We start from the raw sequence: 23,426 nt of genomic DNA, 5'->3' as shown, positions 1-23,426 counted from the left end.
AGCAGGGGAGTGGGAGAGGGAGAAGCAGGCTTCCCGCTGAGCAGGGAGCCCGATGCGGGGCTCGATCCCAGGAGCCTGGGATCATGACCCAAGCCGAAGGCAGATGCTTAACGACTAAGCCATCCAGGTGCCCCGGCAAGTTACTGCTGTTTTAAAAATATCGAATGCCATTGGCTTAGAAGGGATTAGAGCCAATGTACACATGATGAGCAAGAGGCTACCTGTCCACATATTCTTTCACTTCCTTGACTATCTCATCTCCCATTTTCTGTTCCTATCACCTAGTTGCCCACTCAAACAGACACACTTAGATTTGTTTTTGTCTGCTTTTTAAAAAAGTTTATTTAAGTAATCTCCACACCTGACATGGGGCTTGAACTCACAACCCTGAGATCAAGAGTCGCATGTTCCCCCGACTGAACCGGCCAGGCACCCTGGACATACTTAGATTTGAAAAAATAGCTACTCCTGTCATTTCCAACATTATTGCCTAAAGTCCAATTTCAAGCATTTTATACTCTACCGCCACTCCAATTTTGCACATGACTTTCTTAACCACTTCAGAAGTTCCTCGACTCCATTAGGATCTCTAGTTTTCACTGGCATTACACTTCTTGTATGCACACTTCTTCATCCGGTGAGGAGTCCATGGCTTATCACTACCTGTCACTCTAGGGAACACTTCATCCACAGCTTTGCTAATTTCTGTTATACTCATCCAGTAGAGCCCCAACTCTGGTTTAACCTAATGCTCTGTCTCCTCTGTACCTACATCCAGGAAGCCAAAGACGGCTGGGAGAAAAAAAGTTGTTGCTGGGCACTCTCACTTGAAATGTATACCTTGACAAAATTCTGGGACCATCCTATTGTACTTCCCTGGTAAACTTACTTTCTGGGTCTCTGAGCTGGTTATTATTTTCTTTCTGTCAAGGCTAACAAGGCTTCCATTCTGCTGAATTTAATAGTTCACAGTCCTCCTCTAATTCAATCACTAAGTAGCATTTGACACTGTTGCCCATTCCTCTTTGAAACAGTTTTTAAAGTCATTTGATTTCTGGAACAGCTATCCCATGCTCTACCATATTTCTATCTCATTGTTACTCCCTGCAATCTCTCTTGGACCCCAATGCTGGGGTGTTCCAGGGCTCAGTCCTTGGTCTCCTCTCTTCTTCATCTAGTGTCTGGGTCACTACTGACATTTTGGGTCAGACCATTCTTTGACATGGGGCTGTCCTGTGCCCTGTAGGGTTTTTAGCAGCGTCTTTGGCTTCTACCCACTAGAAGCCAGGAGCACTCACCCTTCCCCAAGCTGTAGCAATCAAAATTGTATCCTGACATTGTCAAATGTCCCTGGGAGGAAAAAAAATCACCCCCGATTGAGAACCACTGATGTACGTGAACTCAACTAGCTCTACGGCTTCAGATGCCATCCAGGAGCTAATGAGCCCCAAACATACAAGCCTGTTCCTTGCCCCAAGCTCCAAACTTGTACATCCAATTGTCTCCTTGATCTCTTTATTTGGAGGTAGTATTTGTACTTCTACATTTATTGTCTTCAATTGACTATTTATTTCCAGTGGCCAGACATATAGAAGGTGCTTACAATATATTTGCTGGTAAAGAATTAAACATTTAAAATATATTAATTCACTTCATGCAAGTTAATCAATGATGGGGGCCATCAGGCAGCTAATTTCAAACACATCCAGGCATCTTAAAGACATATTTAACTTCAAGATAAAAGGAATGGCTTATTTTAAATTTTTTTAAAAGTAATCTCTTCACCCAACGTGGGGCTCAAACTCATGACCCCAAGATCAAGAGTTGCACACTCCACTAACTGAGCCAGCCAGGTGCCCCAGGAATGGCTTAATTTTAAATAAATTTGTGAACAGTACTAATCCTAGCCATTAAATTTTTAGATAAAATTCTGCTACAGTCTTGAAAGTAACAACCACTATAGAGTTCCCCATCTTTCAACACCTCTGTTACTCTTCCACAGTGTTACTATACTTCATTTCTATTTGTTATTATAAGTATATATGACTCCATATAGATATATATCTGTTTCTTTATTTCAAATTATAATTGTGCCTTTTGACTCCCAAGATGCTAGTTAGCTGCCAATTCTTAACTGCAAGTCATTTCTTCAGTTGTTTATCCTCTTGGTCTAATTTATGCCCTATCTGAAGTGGAGAGTAGAGGGTGAAGTTTTGCAAGAAGGTTTGAATTCTGCTATCGTTTAAAAAATTGCTTTCTGGATAATATCTATATTTACATAATATTTAACACTACTTAATACTATTTATAATGGGCATAGTTATGAAAATGTGGTACTGTTGTGTTTTTTTAAGTTAGCTCTATGCCCAACATGGGCCTTGAAGTGTCGCATGCTCTATCAACTGAGCCAGCGAGGCACCCCTGTTGTCCTGTTTTCTGTTCTTTTTCTCCCTCTCCAGGCAAAGTAGTAACCAAGCATACTGCTTAGCTCTCCCATTAAGCACTGCACACATGCACGTTATAATCAATTCTTACAGACCATGACGTTCAACACTGTGTTTGGAGGGGGGGTGTCCATGTAGTACCCAGACATCTTTTCCATAAACCTCCTTGGTTTATTTATTTACTTGGGTGTTTATTCACTAAGCACACAGACTTTTGTGTATTTCTTTCTGCAAATTTCCTGAGGTTCCTTGATCAATTCTTCTTTGAATATAATTGAATGATGTCTTAATGATTAATGCCAGATGGATGTAATAGCATCTTAAAACTTTATAAGTAATAGAGTAGAGGTATTAAATATTTATGTATGCATAGCACAGGAACTCAACCCAAGTCCAGTCAGCTCTATGGATGCTGTCAACGTGAAGTCCACACACTTACCCATTTGTCTGTTCCTTTGAACTTTTTTTTTTTGGCTTTTTAGAAAAATTGTGGTAATATATACAAAACATAAAATTTATCCTCTTAACCATTTTTAAGCGTGCAGGTCAGTAGTGTTAAATACATTCACACGGCTGTGCTGAATTTTTAAATGGTATCTCTATTACGTATGTTCTCGTAAATAGAGTTAATCATGGTATTCTGTAAAAAACCATCAAACTGCATTGATTTCAGTATTATTCTTTCAATCACTGCTGATTTCATACAAATTCACACACACACAAAACAGCTGCTAGAGGCATTTAAAAAAATCTTTTGCAAGTACAATATGCCACAAAAGACCGAATGTTAAATTTTAATACCTGACAAAATCTTAAAAAAATCATAAAAAATTTTTATGCTTGATTTCTCATGATTTATCAGCAAATGCAAGATTTTCAGAAAACAGTTTAAAAGTATTAACTTTCCTTCCTAAAAATTTAGGAAATTTTAAATAGAAGCTTTAAGGAAAGATTTAAATCATATCAAGACAAGAACCAAATAGGATTTGATTAACTTCTGACCAATGGATCTTGGTATGTTTAAAAATGAACATGTTTTCACAAACCTTCAAGGTAAGTTCAAGTTGTCTTGAGGACTCATAGACTAAGTTACTTGAAGGGCTTAAAAGTTATAAATACTTTTGAATACAAGCTTAATTTAGCTAGTAAAGAACTGAACAGGCCACAAAATTTATCCACGTTACTAATAAAACCAAAGAAGTAGACTATAGCAGCTGTATTTTAGAACTGGAAGGATGACTTGGCTTAGCCGATCAAATGGGCAGGACCACCGCTCCACTCCAGAAGCTGCCTTGGGCACTTTCCCCGTTTGGTAAGGAGTGTGGGTGGAGTGACTGCTGCATTCTTGGACTAAGATACCCCACAGTCTGTTTTTCACATAGAGTGGATTTCTAACAGGCATCTTGCCCCCCAAATATTGAAATGTTTAGAGAATGTGCCTTCGCTGGACTTCCTGCTGAAATGAGGTTAATGCTTTCCTTGTGAACACTCTCGAGAATGTTGTAGCATAACTGCGGGTGTTGCTGAAGGAAACACAGTGGATTCCCAGGCAAAGAGGCTGGGGCTCAGTGACATTGCTTCTCTGGTTAGTCCCCCTTCAACAGCGAGCCTAGTCAAAGGAGCTCACTCACTACGTACCCAGGGACAGAATGGCCCCCTTAAGAACACAAAACGAATACAGCACAGTAAACACTATTTAGCTTTTCTCTGATGAACGAAGATCGATAAATACCTACTGGGCAACATTCTACACATCAATTTTCCCTGTGTCCTGACAGAGATAGTCTGCAAAGAATGGAATGAATACAAGCTGATGTCAGGGCGTATTCTGGAAGTTTCTCTCTTTTTCTTTCAGTGCTCGGTGTTACTTGTGTCGTCTGCCTTTTGCTTGCTCCCACGAGTGAGGCATCCAGCCTCACAGAAGAGCTGGCCAAACAACTGTTACATATTAGAGAATAAAGTCCAAACGAAAAAAAAATCTTTTGATCTGCCTTGACAGTTGTTCTAGGCAGGAGATACTGTTAACATTGTAACCTGCTGGAGAGTCAGGTCAGCTACAGCTCGTGGGGTTCTTAAAAAGACCAGTTTTGACCACGGACACGAACCCATTAGGAGGATGGAACTCCCCTACGAGGCACAGAGGGGAACGTACTGCGTACATAATGACCTGAAAGTTAAGTTATTTCAGTGAGGATAAATATTTGGTTCTTCTAGAACTACCTTCACGTTGAATGTTATTTCCTCCATGACGTACACGCGTTCAGGAAATGCTTTAGCCACCTCCTCCACACTGTTGAAATATTGCACTGGTTCCTTTATATCTCGGTCTTGTTCCAGCAGCTTGAATTGCCCTAAAATACACGATAAACGGAAGAGATGTAAGATGTTTACGCTGGACAGCTGTCACCGTGGCGACAGCATCCCTCTTCCTTACCCCCACTCTTCTTTGTCAAAGGCTTCTGATCATTATCATTGGGGGAAAAAGTTCCATGGCAGAAGGTTTTCTTCAACTAGAATACAGATAGAAAAATCAGCTTACAAATGAAAATAAACACTTATTTTTTTTTCATTTTTTGTTCACATCGAGAGTTTATTACCAGATGACCAAAATCAAACTGAATGGATGCTTATCTGTAACTTGGTCTCAAAGTGAAAACTTTGAGACAAATGATTGCTCTTTTTTTCCCCACAGTAATCACCTTGTCATTTAGTTGTATTTAACACCCACCCATGTGTAGTCTAGAACAAAGGCCGAGTAACCTGGGGGAGCGATTTTTTTTTTTAAATTAGTATTTAAAAGTTTTGCAGGTAGGATAAAATAATACAGTGGACCTTTGGCTCTCGCAGAATTGATGTCCTTGGTTTCAACAATATGGGGGTGACGCTGAGGGCTCGTGAGCTGCTAATTTGAGGTGTTACTACCTCACAAGTGTGAAGCCTGAGCAGAACGACACTGGGCCAGGGGGTGAGCCTCCTTCTGATCCTTTTTACTGCTCTGTACGAAGTTCATGTGAGTAGAATATACCATCATGGTATTCATAATTTGGGGGATTTGTGAAGAACTTTGAATGTATTCTTAAAAATTTCAAGGATCTATTGCTGTTTATATACTTTCAATATTGATGAGACTTCTGCTCCATTCTAGAGGAGTTGTTTTCAGTTTAGAATAAAAGACCATATGTCATCAAGCCAAAGACATAGGGTTTCTTGGTAGTCATTTTCTGAATGCTGTTTACAATCTAACACTTGAGAAAGTTGAAAAGGAATTAAAAGCTATAATGAGGCAGATCTCTCAGCATGTGTCTACGGGGCATCCGGCGGAAATAGGGGAACTTTCATTCATATTCTCAGGACTTTTTTTTAAGCATCTATTAGGCATTATTCTAGATACTGGAGAGAAGTCAATAAATAGGCCAGATAAAAATCTCTATCCTCCTGAATCTTACATTGTCCTATAGGAGACGATGATAAATACAATAAATGACTAGGGGATATAATAAGTCAGGGGGTGAGAAATATTATTAATAGGGCTGGGCAAGGGGGACAGAGAGTGCAGGGTGGCCAGAGTAGGTATGGCTGAGAAGGTGAGCTTTGATGTCACTGGGAGGTGTGTTCTCAGAATTCTAATCATAGGCAATAAAGAGCTGCAGGTGGATGGGTGGCTGCCCGCTTGGCAGGCTACTGTGTGGCTGGAGTGCAGTGAGTAAAAGGTAAGAGGAAAGAGAAATAAAGTCTGAGAAATAACAGGTGGTCTGATAACATACAGCTTTGAAGACTTGTAGCTCTTTATCTGAGTGGGATGGAGAGCCACCAGGGGGTATGGGTGAAGAAGTGATCTAACCAACATTATAGATGGACCACTCTGGCTGCTGTTTTGAGAACACACACTGTGAAGGTGAAAGGTATAGAGGCAGAGCAGGGAGGAGGCTCCTGCAATAATCCAGGTGTGAGATGGCAGGGGTTTGGAAAAGGTGAGAAAGTGTTACGAATTTGGCCTGAGCAGCTGAAGGAAGTAGGTTTGGAGCGGTGGGAGTAGGGTCAGGAGTTCAGTCTGAGACGTCTACTAGGCATGCAAATAGAGATATCCCAAGAGCTCTCAAAAGAACATGTAAGTGTGGAGCTCAGAGAGAAGTCTGGCTGAGGTAATAAATCTAGGCGTCCTCAGCACACAGATGATCTTTAAAGCCGCGGCACTTACTGATGTTGAACATGGCTTAAGTGTAGACAGAGGACTAAGGTTTGAGTCCCAGGAGACTACGAAGGACTGGCTGGGGGAGTGCGAGGCAAATCCAGAAGGGGTGCATTCTAGAAGCCAGTGGTGATTCGAGCACTTCAAGGAGCAAGAGAGATGTCACTGCTGCTTATAGGACTCTGAAATGAGGGCTGACAACAGTCGGGTTTAGCAACTTGTATTTAACTGGGGACTTTGACAGGAGCAGTGAACAGTTGGGGTCAAGCCTGACTGAGCTGGATTTAAGAGAGACTGAGAAGGGAGAAGTGGGAATAACAGGAATGGACAACAGGTGACATGGCTGTGAAGGGGAGAAGAGACACGGAGTGGTAGCTGAAGGGAGCACACGGAATAGGATCGAGGGAGTGTTTCTGGTTTCCTTAATATGATGGATGCTGATGGGAATGACCACTGGAGGGGCAAGCCTATGAGGATGGAATGATGGGAGCATGTCCCTGGGTAGGCAGAGGGGACACGGGAGAGAAGGCGCTGGCCCTCAGCAGGAGCTCACCTGTGAGAGCTCAATGGGAGTGGTGGAAACTCCCTCTTATTGCTTCACTATTTCCAGCAAAAGTCAGAAGAAAGGCATCTGTTGAGAATAAGATTGAGAGCGGCAGGAGGTCTAAGGAAAGAGGAGATGACTGTAGAAAAGTCCACTGAGACTGAACGACACATCATGACTGCTGGACAGCTGTAAATTCTCACTTGAGGTTCACAGTCATGAATTAAAAGTGAAACCAAACATTACGGTTGTATGTTTTTCTCTAGCCAATGTGCAATGCACAAGGGTTGGCACAATGCGGGCAGAGCTTTGGATTCAGCCAGGATTGTAAGACTGCCAAGTGAGGATGAGACATGAAGGAGGGGCAGAGGAGCCAGGATGTATGCAAGGGAGCAAATGTAATGACTGTTCGTGGAACTTGAGCTGGACCCAACATCTTGGGAGGGAAGAATGTGCATGAAAAGTAGTGGAATCAATGGATAGTGGGTTTTGATGGAGTTGAATTTCTGGAGCGGGGGAGCTCGAGAGCCAGGCAGAGGAGTGGTCAGAGTGACAGGCATGCACTTTGAGATCATGGAAGCATGCAGTGGCTGGTGATGACGTGGTCTAGGGAGCAACCGTGGGAGGTACATGTTGAGGTGACGAGAAGCTAGAGAATCTCAGAGGCCAGGGGTATTAGAAGGATCATATATGCATGCATTGAAATCCCCAAGAATGAAGAGAGAAGGAATGCTGGAGAGAAAGGCAGTGAGCCAGGACTGAAAATTATGGAAAAATGAGGGAGGGATCCTAGGCATGGTAGATGACGGGAGCAACATGGAGTAGTGGGTGAGAGTCTGGGGACAAGAGATTAAAGCTGAGAGTTTCCAGGGAGGGGAGAAGTGGAACGGTCAAGGGAGCAATGAAGAACCCATCTGCTCAACTTTGGGGCAACAGATAGAGCGGCTACCTGAGGGGCCTTCAGGGAAGTGGTGTTTTCAGGGCAAACCCAGGTTGGGGTTTAACAAGATAAAAGCAATTTCAGAGAAGAGTTTAAGGACATAGGGATTGTGCTGGTGACGGACCCTGAACGAAGAGTTTTCAGGAGTTAAGGGAGGGCAAGGAGGACAATGTAGAGAATGCACCTAGATACGATGTAACAGGTCACATACCTTTAGAGATAGGGAGGGGTATGAATAAAACATTCGAAAATATAGTCAAAATATGTTAGATTATATCCTTTTCACAAAAAACAACAGAATTTTTAAATTTAAGAAATTACATCAATATCAGTACTACTTAAACAGATTTTGCCACCATAACAAATCAAACCTTCATTTGTCTCTATTCCACTTAGTCCTCGTACAAATTCTTAATAATTATGGAGTCTTTCCAGTGTCATCTCTGTTCCTCACCATATTTTCCGACATCCCCCCCCCCACGACTACACTTAGGATGTTTGCATCACATTTCATAATGGATTTAACTATTTTTCTTTTCTTTTTTTTTTTTTTAAAGATTTTATTTATTTATTCGACAGAGATAGAGACAGCCAGCGAGAGAGGGAACACAAGCAGGGGGAGTGGGAGAGGAAGAAGCAGGCTCATAGCAGAGGAGCCTGATGTGGGGCTCGATCCCGTAACGCTGGGATCACGCCCTGAGCCAAAGGCAGACGCTTAACCACTGTGCCACCCAGGTGCCCCCGGATTTAACTATTTTTCTGTTCTTACACAATGAGTCTGAGATAGGCTAAGACTAACTTAAGTGCAAACTCTGCCATTGACACATGACTAATCCATTTGAGCTTTGTTTCCTCACCCGTAAAGTGGGGACACTTCAAAGGACTGTAGCTAAGATTGAGGGAGAGGATTTTCAGTACTTAGCACAACTAACCACTTAGCAACCCTCGGCTCCCCTTCCTGTTCTCAAGATGCACAGAGATTTTCTCTTCTCTTTTTTGTTCTTGTGGGATAAATTTTCTAGCGCAGGATTACTAAAGCAAAGGGTATCAGACAATTCTTTGTGTTTAACATGCCGGGCTATCCTGCTTTCTAAAATAGCTAAACCAATTTATATTTCTACTGGTAGCCAATTTATATTTCTTCCATGTGCATCCTAGTTGGACCACAATCTTGCCATCAGTGAGTATTCTTTTTATTTTTTTTAAAGATTTATTTATTTATTTGAGAGAGAGGGTGTGCACGAGTGAGCACGGGGAGGGGCAAAGGGAAAGGGAGAGAGAAACTTCAGCAGTCTCCTCCCTGAGCTTGGAGCCTATGTGGGACTTGACCTCATGACCCTGAGATCATGACCTGAGCCAAAAGCAAGAGTTGGATGCTTAACTGATTCTGCCACCCAGGTGCCCCGGCAGTGAGTATTCTTTAAGTTAGATAATTCACTGGTTACTAAAAATGCATCTCCTGCCTGTAATCTGCATTTCTTTGAAGATCAGCAAAGTTAGACAGTTGGATTTTTCTTGTGCAAATGGCTGTATAAATATATAATAAACATATCTGATGTCGTCTAAATTTCTTTTAACTTCTAGAGACCTATGTCTAAGAGTCTATTGGATATTTATACTTGCGAGTCTCATTAATACCAAATTCAACATGTCTCAACTCAGGGGAGCATAATACCTCACATGCAATAGGTACTTAATAAATGTTCACTGAACAAAAGACAGAAAATTACTTGGTCCCAGGACTAGCAAACAATGAAGCAACACATTAGTAACTGTAGGTTTTCAAAGTTAAAAGTAAAAGGTGAACTGCATGACTGTATACAAGGTTTGCCTGTTTCTGAACATTAGCTGAATGTTTTTACTCATCAGAGAAAGAAAGTGTGTTATTGGTCTACTTAAAATTCATTATTTGAATCGTGCACAGAATCTCAAATAATACTTTTTTTTTTTTAAAGATTTTATTTATTTACTTGACAGAGAGAGAGGCAGTGAGAGAGGGAACACAAGCAGGGGGAGTGGGAGAGGGAGAAGCAGGGAGCCCGATGCGGGGCTCGATCCCAGAACGCCGGGATCATGACCCAAGCCGAAGGCAGACGCTTAACGACTGAGCTACCCAGGCGCCCCTTAAGTAATACTTTTTAGGGAGGGACCAACAGAATAGATTAGATTAGCTAAGCAGTTGCAGTGATCTTCCAGGGTGAAATAGACAATGTTTGAGCACTGGAATGTGATTCACAGGGGCACAAAAGTAGTCTTCAGTGAGAATTCAAATTTAGAGGTCCACTTGGTTAGAACGTCCAGAACCATTTGACAGAGACACCAATTTTTGCCCAACATTTCCAATTTCTGTAATACTCTGTTAGAAGAATAAGAAAAGAAACTATCGATTTGGAACCTGAACATAATTCAAACAATCATTAAATCAGGTCTAGTTTATGAAAACCTACCAATGATATCATCTTTCCATGAGTACGAAATACTTTGTTTTAAATTTGTGATCAGTGTTTTAGAAAAATTTCCTAATGGGACAGGCAGAATCTGCATGTATGCCAAATGGTCACTAAGTGGTCTGCAGATGTACAATCTCTGAGCTACGAGACCACCTGAAAGCACACAGGCCTGTACTAAATTCCATTCCGTCCCTTCAGAAATGCATCCCGAGGCCAACAGTGGGCCACTGCACCCTCACTGTCTGTATCAGATGAGACATCACCCTTTAGAATTAGTGCTGCCTAACCGAAATACAGCATGAGCCACATATGCGATCATGTATTTTCCAGTAGCCACGTAAAAAAAGTAATTAAGAGGTGAAATTAATTTTAATAATGTTTTACCTAAACCAATACATCTAAATAAGAGAACCGTTAATAAGATATTTTTACCTTCTTTTTTTGCATTAAGTCTTTTTTGTTATTATTATTTCTTGCGTTAAGTCTTGAAAATCCTGTGTATGTCACACTGCGGCACTCCTCCGTTCACACCAGCCACGCTGCAAGCTCTCCACAGCCACATGTGGCTAGTAGTTGCCGTGTTAGATAGTGAGGGTCCAGAACATCTCTGCGTTCCCTTAAAACGGTGATGGCAGAAACTGTTCGAGTCCTTTCTCGGGTGACAGAATCATCTCAGGGGAAAAAAAAACTTATCTCCTGACAAAATAGGATGCTTCCTCTCATGAAATAAGAGCTTTAGAACTCTTTTTTTTTTTTAAAGATTTTATTTATTTATTCGACAGAGATAGAGACAGCCAGCGAGAGAGGGAACACAAGCAGGGGGAGTAGGAGAGGAAGAAGCAGGCTCCTAGCAGAGGAGCCTGATGTGGGGCTCGATCCCATAACGCCGGGATCACGCCCTGAGCCGAAGGCAGTCACTTAACCGCTGTGCCACCCAGGCGCCCCAGAGCTTTAGAACTCTTATCCTTTGTTTTCCTTGCCCTGTTTGTCATGATTGCTGATAATCTGGTTCTTCTAATTGAGCCTGGGATTCCTGATATAACTACCTCTGTCCCTTTAACGCCATTTTTCTAACTCTCCCAATTTGGAGGCTTGACCTTCAAGCAATTCTTTAGTTCTTTTTCTAGTGTGTTTGTGATCTTATACTAATAGCAGCCTCAGATATATTTTGGCTTATGGACCCAATGAATAATCATCTCTGGTATGGTTGGTGTGTCAATATTCAGCTGAATAAAAATTTTTAAAAGACTGTATTAATTTATCTCAGAGAGAGCAGGGAGAGGGGCAGAGGAGAGAATCTCAAGCAGACTCCTGCTGAGCGCAGAGCCCCACTCGGGGCTCGATCTCATGACCCTAAGATTAGGACCTGAGCTGAAACCAAGAGTTGGATACTCAACCAACTGAGCCACCCAAGGCGCCCCTCAGCTGAATAAGTTCTAAACTTCTAGTCTCACCGGTGTCTGCCCCCTTGTTGAACAGAAAGACCTTAGAATCACATACACATGGGAGCACTTACAAGAAACTATGCTGAGGCCGATTAACATACAGAGATGAAAGAAAAAGAATAAAAGTAAAGTAACAGCTAAATATGACCAAATGTTTTAACATTTGAACACATTGTACCTCGGAAAAATAGATTCCTTTCATTCACCATTTTAACTGTTCATTGCACATCCAGCAGTCAGTTAATGTCCCTTTTTTTTTTTTTTTAAAGATTTTATTTATTTGACAGAGAGAGACACAGCGAGAGAGGGAACACAAGCAGGGGGACTGGGTGGGAGAAGGAGAAGGAGGCTTCCCGCTGAGCAGGGAGCCCGATGCGGGGCTCGGTCCCAGGACCCTGGGATCATGACCCGAGCTGAAGGCAGATGCTTAACGACTGAGCCACCCAGGCACCCCCCTTTTCTCTTTTCCATACAATTTCTTCAGACTGTCCTGGAAGATTTTAGTTTATATATTTCTTTGTGTACTTATATTATTCTTTTAAAATGTGTACTTATATTATTCTTTTAAACATTGTCCTAGTCATACGTTTAATGCTCTAAAACCAAATTATTATTTTTCATTTCTTACATCCCACAAACACCTTCAAAATCTAAGTATACCAAAGCTCTTTTGCCAAGATTTTATTTTTAAGTAATCTCTACCCCCAACGTGGGGCTTGAACTTACAACCCCAAGATCAAGAGTCATATGTTCCACTAACTGAGCCAGCCAGGCACTCCCTAAATACACCAACTATCTTAATGTAACATTCTAAACAACGGGTCACAGTATGTATGCGACTTCCTACAGCAGGGGTTGGCAAATGTCTTCTGTAAATATTTTAGGTTTTATGGCTAAATGGTCTCAATTGCAACTTGTCCCCTCTGGCGACATCTCCTAAAAGCAGCCATACACAATATGGAAACAAAACTGGAGCAGCTGTGTCCCAACCAAACTTTATGTACAAAAACAGGCAGCAGGTCAGATTTGAACCTCGGGCCGCAGAGTTTGCTGATCTCTGTCCTGCTGGAACGAGTGGAAAGTTTGGATCAGGGTAGTGGCAAGAGGACAGGACATCAGACTGACAATGACCAGTTCCTTATATTCCAACACTCTCAAATAGTGACACTGAGGCCTCTTGTAAGGTGCCTTGTAAGGTACACACGTTCATCTGAGGATGGCAGTTTTTCCTTCCAATAGGAGTCTACAGTGAAAAAGTCTAAGCTGCAGACTGGACTGTATTAGAATAGTCCAGATGACCAGCAAACATGAGTGGCTACATTCTCTCATTGTATTTTATAAGACCATTTTTCTACGGATTTTTACTTAGCTTCTGTTCTTTTACAAAAGAATATGATGCTTGCAAATGAGTCACTTTTAAGTCCTCTGGGAAAGATGCTGAGCTCTTGCGTTACTATACTCCCTGCGACTGCTGTGGCCCGTCAAGAGTCCAAGCCTGGAGACAATCTAAAGAGTGAAGAGCCAGTTCCCTACCAAAATGTGAAATCGATTTACATAGCACATAGTCCCACAACCCCCACATGAAGGAACTAATTTTTTAACAGACCGTTTCATGAATAACAGAGTCTTTGTGCCACCAAATAAAAACATTTGGAGATCATCAAAACATCTGTTCTGAGATGTTACTGTCAAACTCTGGTCTTGGAGAGGGAGGAAACTGCATTGTTTTTCAACAGCTTTGATGATTCCAGAAAACGTCTCCATTTTGAGAACAATTCTGCCTGCAGAACCCAGAAACTCGCAGGAATTAATTCAACACCAAGGACATGCCCATCAATTACAGCTTACCCAAACCTACAATAATATTTAAGAAGGAAAGATTAGGGGGGGGCGCCTGGGTGGCACAGTGGTTAAGCGTCTGCCTTCGGCTCAGGGCGTGATCCTAGCATTATGGGATCGAGCCCCGCATCAGGCTCCTCCGCTATGAGCCTGCTTCTTCCTCTCCCACTCCCCCTGCTTGTGTACCCTCTCTCGCTGGCTGTCTCTATCTCTGTCAAATAAATAAATAAAATCTTTAAAAAAAAAAAAAAGGAAAGATTAGGGGGGAATGAACCATGAGAGACTGTGGACTCTGGGAAACAAACTGAGGGCTTCAGAGGGGACGGGGTAGAGAAGTGGGATAGGCTGGTGATGGGTATTAAGGAGGGCACATATTGCATGGTGCACTGGGTGTTATATGCAAATAATGAATCATGGAACATTACATCAAAAACTAAGGATGTACTGTATGGTGACTAACATAACATAATAAAAATTAAAAAAAGAAGCAAAGATTGGTATTAACTGTACCACTTTCACGATATGTTTCTGAAACTATATTGCGTAATTAATATGTTGACAAGAAATATCCATTTCTGTGGGTGTGTCCTTCAAGATATTCAGTGAATGACCTCAGAATGGATGAGGTGTGAAGCCTGGCTAAGAGGCCCGGAGTTCTCCCAGAGGCACCCACGTTTCAGGCACCTGTAGGGTGCTATAGAGGCTATACACCTTCTCCTTTACTTGGAGGGAAAAGGTCAGTTGTCAGAAATGAAAAGGGAAACACACTAATTAAGAAGAGACAGCAATAATGCTGACACGTGTAGAAATAACAGGGAAAGTTAGGGATGGCCAAATTCAGGTCTGCCGTGTTTGTTACTGGCTGAGAAGTTATGGTCAACGATCAGTGGGAAATAAGTTCCATGCCACTGGCGAAGATGGGGCTCCCTGTGATTCGTGCTTCCCGGGTCCCTCTCATTACCAGTAATGAGCACGGCCTGTGGTAAATCTTCTTTTACAGCCCAGGTTTTACTGTTAGCACAGTGGTCAACCTTGTGTGTGTAAATAAAAAGAAATGGAATGAGAGCTGAGGCCTCTCTAGCACCCATCTGTGGGCCCATAACGCAAGAGAACACCACTCTACTGGCATTTCCCTCATTCTGGGAGCAGAAAAACACTGCATTAAGTCGGTGCAAAATGATAAAAGAGAAAACAAAGCAAAAGCAACAAAAATGGCCCCCGACCACCAAAGCAACCTTAGAGTAGCTACAATAAGCTATTCCTTTTAAATGGCTAAGAAAAAGGAAACCTGGAATGTTGAAATGCCATGACCATGTCTGTTTTATTCAGTGTGGCACCCCCAGCACAACCCCACACGTGGCATACAGTAGATGCTTATTAAAGAGTGAATGAATGAAAGCCTCCATTCTTCCCTTATCTCTTTCAGAAACAGGCCACCAATATCACTTAAAAGCTTGGACCCAGAGGTCCATTGTGCAAGTGAAATACAATCTAAATCGTTCAAATAACTGAACTTTAAAACCTGTGGGCCATTTCCAAATATGAAGAAATGAACACTTCTCAAGTGATAGAAATAATAAACCAGTTGGCATTTTTCAGGAAGCAAATAAACCTGGGCAGGAATCTGCACTTACACTCAAGCTTTAACTGTATGCCTACTCTTATATTTTTATCTTTACCTATGTATGCTGGCTGGAGTTTCCAGAGGATTGAAATGTAGAAGTAGGATTGCCAGGGAAAAGATATGCATCTTGTTATTATGAACTGCACCAACCAATATAATGCCCTTTAAAAACTTTATGCAAATGGTCACTTCCACCAACAATGTATGAAAACTCATTTACCTCAACCCTTCACCAAAACTGTTGGTGTTATGTGAACAACTTGGTGTCCCTTTTCTGGAGTAAGGGAAAGAGATTTAAAGATTACTTAATATATGCAATTGCCAAAAAATTCACATAGTACCAGAGGGTAGAGGGTGAAAGGGAGTCTTCTTCCCAATACCACCCTGAGATCTCTTTGCAGAGGCAGGGCTGTCATTCTCTTGTACATCCATCCAGAGATAGTATCTGATACAATCTCTATACACACAGTGCCACTCTTTTCAAAACAACTGGTAGCATTCTGTACAGTTATTTCCTTATTCCATAAAAAATCTGTTTCATTCTAAGAGCTGGACCCCGTGCAAATACCATCACTAATTTAACCAGTCCCCTATTGATGGGTATTCAGATTGATTTCAGTCTTTTGCACCCAGTGATGCTGAAGTTCATATATTCGTACCAAAGGCACTGCATGCTTAATGCAAAGATACTGGCGGGAAAATGCCTAAACGTGGAATCGTTGGGCCAAAGGGTAAGCGCATTTTTATTTTTTACAGAAATTGCAGAACTAACCTTCATAGAGATTGTGCTCACCTATATCCCAACCAACAGTGTGGTTCCTCCTACCTTTCCTAAGACTTTATTGCCAAATTTTTTATCATTGCCAACTTGATAGATGAAAAATAGTATTTTACTGGAATTTTAATTGCATTTTTCTTATTATAAAGGTAGATCTCATTTTTATGATAATTAAGTAATTTATATTTCATATTCTGTGAATTTTCTGTTCTTTCTCTTTTTATCAATTTTAGGAATTTCCTGTAATCTTGAGCATAATTTAAAAAAATAATACAAATTTGAAATAATACAACACAGCATTTCCTATTCTGAAATCTGATTCCTACATCATTTCTAGTTAGTTCCTAAAATTATGATGTTTTGGGGAGGTGGGAGTAGAAATGGAACTGGGGGAAAAGGAAGGTAAAAGAACAAACATCAACCCAAAGGCTCAAAACATATAACCACAGAGAATAGGAATTAAAGCCAAAGAACAGAAAGAAATCATTAGCCAAAATATGGTGAGTTTCACCATAAATTATCTGTGGGTATTTTTATTTATTTCTCCACCTAAGATTATACAGCACAAAGTAGTCAGACCATTAGTTTCAACTCTGAAACTCCATCCTTGAACTTAACTAGACCTGGATTCAAAATGGCTTCATTCTATTTCACACCGTGCACATGTTTTCCCCATTTTTTTGAAAATGGGAAAATTGCATTTTTCATTGTTTCTAACTGGCCAACTGCTTCTTCAGGATTATCAGAAATTTTCTGGGGCAGAATTATCATAAACATGATGGAACTTATAAAGGTCTTAGATTTGAATGTGGAAATCTTGGGGTCATCTTCATCTTTCTTCTCTTATACTCATTTTCCCCTAACTCTCACTCTTTGGGCCCTTGCAATCACTCTGCCCTAAGCACTCCCTGGTACTCTTCTGCTTCGATCCTTATCATTTCCTACTGGTATTATAGCTTCAGGTGTTAAGCCCGTTCTCATTTCTGCCCTTCCAGGATCACTTTGCTCATCTTAAAACACAACCTGAATGGATTTCATCTCACTCAAGTGATCAGTGCTCCCTGGTAAAATAAGTAAACATATAACAGCCCTTCAAGTTCTGGCCCCAATCAGGCTCTTCTGCCTTAGTTTTCAAGTCTCTCCATAAACTCACTCCACTCTGCTTCTGCAAGCATTTCCCCCACCATCTGTGCGATCAGTACTCATTCTCTCCCTCTCTGCTGTATTTCAAGCTTTCTTCTCAGTCTCTGCAAAACTATGGGTCCTTTTAGTGCCATTCTAAGTTCTCTGCATGACCATCTTCCTCCAATATTCTACTTCTTCTCCCACCCTCTCAGCTCTCCTGGGGGAAGCCCTCTATCATCCTAGATCCAAGGACCTCCTAAAGGCTGACAACACAACAACCTTCCCTCCAGCCAGACCTCACTCGAATCCCAATGCTACCCCATACCTGCTGTGTATCTCCAACAACTCTCCCACAAAGCTCTCAAAATTGACCTATGCAGAACGGAACTCATTTTTTTTTTTTTTTTTACTTCTTGAACCAAGCAGCCACCCAAGTGAGAATCCTGGGTGGTCATCCTTGACTCCTCCCTTTCCCTAATCTCTTACCTCTAACTGGTGTTAATTCAACTCCCTTCCCCTTCCTGTATTCCTTTCTATTTCCACTACAACTGTAAGTTCCCAACTGCATCATCTCTTACTTTGGCTAATTTTCGTGGACTGCTTTGCCCCTGACTTCCATTCTAGGAAACTATTCCTTACACTACTGTTTAAAATTAAAATCTAATCATATTTTAAGTGAGGACGATTTGCAGAGGATTTATTTACAATGAGACTATTGCTAAGGGTGTGGGTGGGCTGCATGGGAAGCACAGTGATAACCTAGGAATAGTAGCAGAGAAGGACCACCATAGGTGTGCCGGGACAAGGGGAGGGACTAGTTACTGGAAGGAGGCAGTGATGTAAATAAGGTCGCCTTGAAAAGGGGCGATGCAGCTGTTCCCTGGTGATCTTTGGAGGGAGGAAGCCAGAAAATTAAAGACCTTGACCTCACTCTCTTCCCGCCCATCTTCTGCTGGGGCTAGCTATCCACTGGCTGAACTTATCTGGAAATCAAAGAGCAAGAGAGTCTGGTGATTTAGCCCTACAGGTCAGCCTCTGGGACAGAGGCAAGAGAGAATGTACTGGGATGTGTGCCCCTCTATCCTCTGACTTTGGTGGCTCTCTATCTATGGTAAGTTTAACTTCTTACTGAATACGCAGGCCATCCAAGATCTGGCCCTCACTTTCTTCTCATCACACTAAAACCCATCTAGATCTATCCATGGTGAACTATGCTTCTTCTCATGCTGAATTCGGTATATGGAATGCCTTTCCTCTATTCCCTGGCTTAGCTACTCTTTTTATCCAGAATCAGTTCACTCATCACCTACTTTATTAAAAAATCTTATTTCATGTATATAATTTACCATACTCTTTAGTGATCTCATTATCTGTCTGTAGATTTTTATCCAAGCATGTACAATATTTTATTGTCCTTATTTGCTACATGTCTAGGTTTCTACACTACATAGTAAACTTCTGAAGAAAACACGGGATGTGCCTAACACCATTTTATTGCCAGTGCCCAATACTGTTCAAGACACATAGTAGGTACTTAATAAATGATGTCTGAATGAGGGAATGAATTTAAGCACCAGCTTAAACCCAGTCGTCCACGAAGTTTTCCTTGATGACCTCAGCCCATGCTGATCTTTGCTCACATAAATTACCAGAGTTTAATGTTCAGTGATTCCCCCCACCTACTTCACCTGTTTTTGTATTGTTTTCTTAGGTGACCCCAAGCACCCTGATAGCAGAAGTCATGTCTTCTGCTTCTCTGACAACACAGTTTGAGTCCACACCAGACACTTAATAAATGATTGCTCTGACGAGTAGGTATTTAGAAGCAGGAGAAATATAGGTTTTTTGGAGTCTCAAAATCAAGCACTTACATGACCAGAAGAGTCTTATAAATTGGTAAAACTGATAAAAAGGTGAAGATGGTAATCTGATAGCTGTAGCACCTGCTGATTTCCAGAGGCAGGAAATCTGGATTTTTATGGAAACACACCCAATTTTTAATGGTTTTTAATGGTTGGCTCAAATAAAAATCTCATCTAACCCAGAGACTACGCTACGTTTTTCAGAGGAGGGCATGGCTGTGGTTTGAGTAAGGGCTTATAACATCACTGATCTAGGTGATGCCGTATGTAAGTGGGTGAATATCGGCCAGGAAATGTTCAAGAAATGTAGGTGGAAGGTCTAGGCTCTTGGAATGCTTCATTTCTCCCTTAAGTTGAAACAATGATCTTTAGTGGGAGGCCTCTGTTTATAGCCTTTCACATGAGTGTTATGAGCAAGCTCACATAAGACACAGACTGTTGACAGCCTTCTGTCAGGACATATCCTGAGTTCCTACTCCTGCCCTGACAAATACATTCAATCTGAAAATGTAATAAGGGATGGAAGGTCCTGCCTGCTTCTGAATGCCAGGCTATGTTAAATGCCAGCATTGGCAAAGATTAGAAGAGACAATCACATACTAAATGACCAGCTTCTTCCTTTTTAAGATTTTTATTTATTTATTTAGAGCATGAGCAGGGGGATGGGCAGAGGGAGAGAGAGAGAGAGAGAGAGAGAGAGAGAAAATCTCCAGCAGACTCCCCGCTGAGCAGGGAGCCCTAGGTGGGCTCAACATGGGGTTCAATCCCAGGATGCTGAGATCATGACCGGAGCTGAAACCAAGAGCCAGATGCTCAACCGACTGAGCCACCCAGATGCCTCTTAAATGACCAGCTTCTTCAGAAAGAGACTCAACACAGGATGTGGAAAGACAAAATAGAAAAGAAAGAGAAAAATCCAGAGGAGACCCAAGCCATCTCAGGATGCCTCTTCCCAGCCAGTCTCTCTCTCTCTCTCTCTCTCACTCTCACACACATTATCTCACTCAACAATCCATGAGGGGGTGGGGATTACAGGAGACTTGACCCATGAGGAAACGGAAGCTGGCAGAGATTAAGGACTATGACTTTGGTCACAGCAAGTCAACAGTAAACCCAGGATGGTACCTCATGCGTTGTCACCCTAAGCCCACCTTATTTGCTGCTTCTCCAAACTACCCATACCTCCCTCTTCAGGATGAGGTCAACAGGGTAAGGAGCTGGCTATGCCTTGTGTGTTACTGAAAAAATATCCTCAAGATAGCAGGAAGAAGGATCATTTACTATTTATATATGCAAAGAATTCTTCTTTGATAGAGTTTGGAGGGCTATTCAGTTTGTTTTGTTTAATCTCCAAAATGACCTTGGCAATTGGTTAAATGATAAAACAGGTCTTGACTTAAGTGTAACTTAAGGTTATGGAAAGTATACGGTGTCACTGATAATTCAACCCATTTTGTGGCATGAGAACCCAGCCACTCTTTTTAATCTCTGGCATTGTACTCGTCAACGGGATGAAGCAGCTGCTTCCATTGAGGATCAAAAACCTATGTTAAAAAAAAAAAGGTCAAGCTTCCAGTAAGTAAAAAGTAACTTTATTTGAAGTAGGATGCTTTCAGAGAAATATAAAATAATCTATTTATCTACATAAAAAAATAAGAATAGCAAAATAAAATTCTTTTTTTTTTTTAAAGTATGCTCTATGCCCAGTGTGGGGCTTGAGCTCACGACCCCAAGATCAAGAGTTGCATGCTCTACTGACTGAGCCAGCTAGCTGCCCAGGTTTTAATTTTTACATAGAACTTAAAATCATATAGTATAAAAAGTGAGGAAGAAAAGATGAACAGAAAACGGGACGCAGGTAAGAGAAATGAGGAGAAAGGGAGATAGGGAAACAGATTTTAAAAAGAAAATGGGACGTAGAAATTGACACAAGAAAAAAACATTATACACAGATAAACACAATTTCAACCCAGACGAGGGAGAGGAAGAGCACATCGATGCAGACAGGCGAAATACGGCTGACGCGACAAAGAGACTTTAAAGTTATGTTGTCAGCTTACACCTCCAGGCAAATAGGAAGCACACTATATAGAATCAACGTTGGGGTCTAAAAGTTTTCAATACTATAGTTCCTGCGATATATGGTTCTTTCCCATGACTTATGGAAGTATTTAAAAAGGAAAAAGAGAGCCAAACTGCATGTCCAAAGTGTGTGTGTGGGGGGAAACACTCAAGGATTTTAACATTCCACTATTATTTCTCTATTGAAACATGACCCCATTCTTGGCTTCTTATTTGCTCCCTTTTCCACAGCCTAACAGTAAACTCCCACACACCAGTGGGACCACAGAGGGGAACAATAATACAAGCAGCTGCTCAAGCTGTGGTTTCCATTAGGAAAAAAAGTGCCTTGATTATAAGGGATTTAGTTTTTAACCTTTCGGCCAAAACTGAAGTGATTAAAACTCCACGTACAGAAACACGAACGGTTTCTTAAAAGTATGTACTCAGCATTATCCAAGTGGAGTGGGGGGGCAGTCTGAATTTTGACACCCACCTTGGCTTAGTGCATGGACTTGGATATGGGAAAGCTAGCAAAGACACACAATCAAAACATACCGTATAGATCCTAAATTTCATTGTTGTAAAGGTCAGGGATACATTTTCACCAAATTCTTCAGCTACAGAAATCAAGCCTTAAATGATACGGAGGAACCTTAAATGCACGCGACAGAAGGGAAAGAAGCCAATCTGAAAAGACGACATGTTGTATGATTCCAACTACGACATCCTGGAAAAGGCAGAACTATGGAGACAGTAAAAGGATCAGTGGCTTCCAGGGATCAGTGGAGAGGGAAGGATGAAAAAGAGGAGCAGAGAGGACTTTCAGGGCAGTAAAAGATCACTCTGTATGACGTTATAATTGTGGATATGCTTGTCAAACACAGAATGTACAACACCAAGAGGGAACCCTAATGTAAATGACAGACTTGGGGTGTTCATGATGTGTCAATGTAGGCTCATCAACTGGAACCCCTTGGGTGGGGACATGAGGTATGTGGGAAATCTCTGTACCTTCTTCTCAATTTTGCTGTGGACCTAAACCCGCTCTGAAAAATTCAGTATTAAAAAAAAAAAAAAAAAAAAAAAAAGCAAGGCAACTCCTGAAAGGCTTGCATCTGATACAAGAGCAGAGCTAAGGTCTAACATCCCCAAAGCCAGGCATGTTCTATTCTCAAGGCTCAGCACATGGGTGGCGTCTCCCGATTTGCCATGTACTCACTGGCTTTCCTTTTGCCTCCACAGCTTTCTCTGCACAACAGTTACCTGCAAGAACTTCTGGAGTTGAAACCCTGGCTTTCTCCCTTACTGAGCAACTTTGCTTACATCATAACCTTTGACACTTCCATCTGCCTCCTGACTCTACAATACAAGGGCAATAAAACCAATATCAGTTATTGGGATAAAACATAAAGGGCTTAACCCAATAAATGGCATATGATTAGGTCTCAATGAACATCAGATGTGACAAAGATATACTTGTCGTGAAAGGAAAGGAGTGTGGTCATGCTACTATTCTGAATTCCTTTCTGTTGAGGAGAAAATTATTAGCTCCTGGAAAAACTCTGCTAGAGATGAGCCATTAAAAAGTATTCTAGGGGCGCCTAGGTGGCTCAGTTCAACTCCTGATCTCAGCTCAGGTCTTGATCTCTGGGTTGTGAGTTCAAGCCCCACATTGGGCTCTGTGCTGGGTGTAGAGCCTACTTAAAAAAAGTATTCTAAACTGGACATAGTTAAAGAAGTGGCACAACTGGCCATCGGGTAGATGGGAGGAAGAGGGAAAGAAAGAAATACAGAGGACTGGGATTTTGGGTAGCTTGCTGCTACCTGCTCAGAGACTCCTGTTCCGGGAAAGAGAGTGAGCCAGAGATAACAAATGCTACTTTTTCTATGACAAGCTGCCTCCTGAACCCTCTGCTCAAGGAAGAGCAATTCCAACGAAAAGATCTCGTGCTTAAGACAGAATTACTCTAATATATTTGCGACCACCATGACTGTGGATGGAGTCCTCTGCTCACCAGGAAATCAGCCAAAACTACAGGAAAGAACGGAAACTCCGGCAAAATGAAAAGGACGTACGAGACAGAGAAGCCTCATTCTTCTCAAATTTTTTCTTCTACTTAAA

At 41.6% G+C, this 23,426-nt stretch overlaps 1 protein-coding gene across 2 annotated transcripts in view; it reads right to left on the bottom strand.

Annotated features, from left to right (window-relative positions):
• Positions 1–23,426, bottom strand: part of GAREM1 (GRB2 associated regulator of MAPK1 subtype 1) — a 193,442-nt gene that overhangs the window by 32,847 nt on the left and 137,169 nt on the right. For both annotated transcript variants that reach the window (XM_040632611.1, XM_040632612.1), the window contains exon 3: positions 4,665–4,795. In XM_040632611.1, the coding sequence (XP_040488545.1) occupies positions 4,665–4,795 (131 nt within the window). The remainder of the gene's footprint in view (positions 1–4,664; positions 4,796–23,426) is intronic.

This window comes from Ursus maritimus, unplaced genomic scaffold (assembly GCF_017311325.1).
Source record: "Ursus maritimus isolate PB19 unplaced genomic scaffold, ASM1731132v1 scaffold_18, whole genome shotgun sequence".
Classification (NCBI taxonomy): Eukaryota; Metazoa; Chordata; class Mammalia; order Carnivora; family Ursidae; genus Ursus; species Ursus maritimus.
Note: the sequence above shows the minus strand (reverse complement) of the source record. Positions and strands in the feature narration are given on the sequence as shown.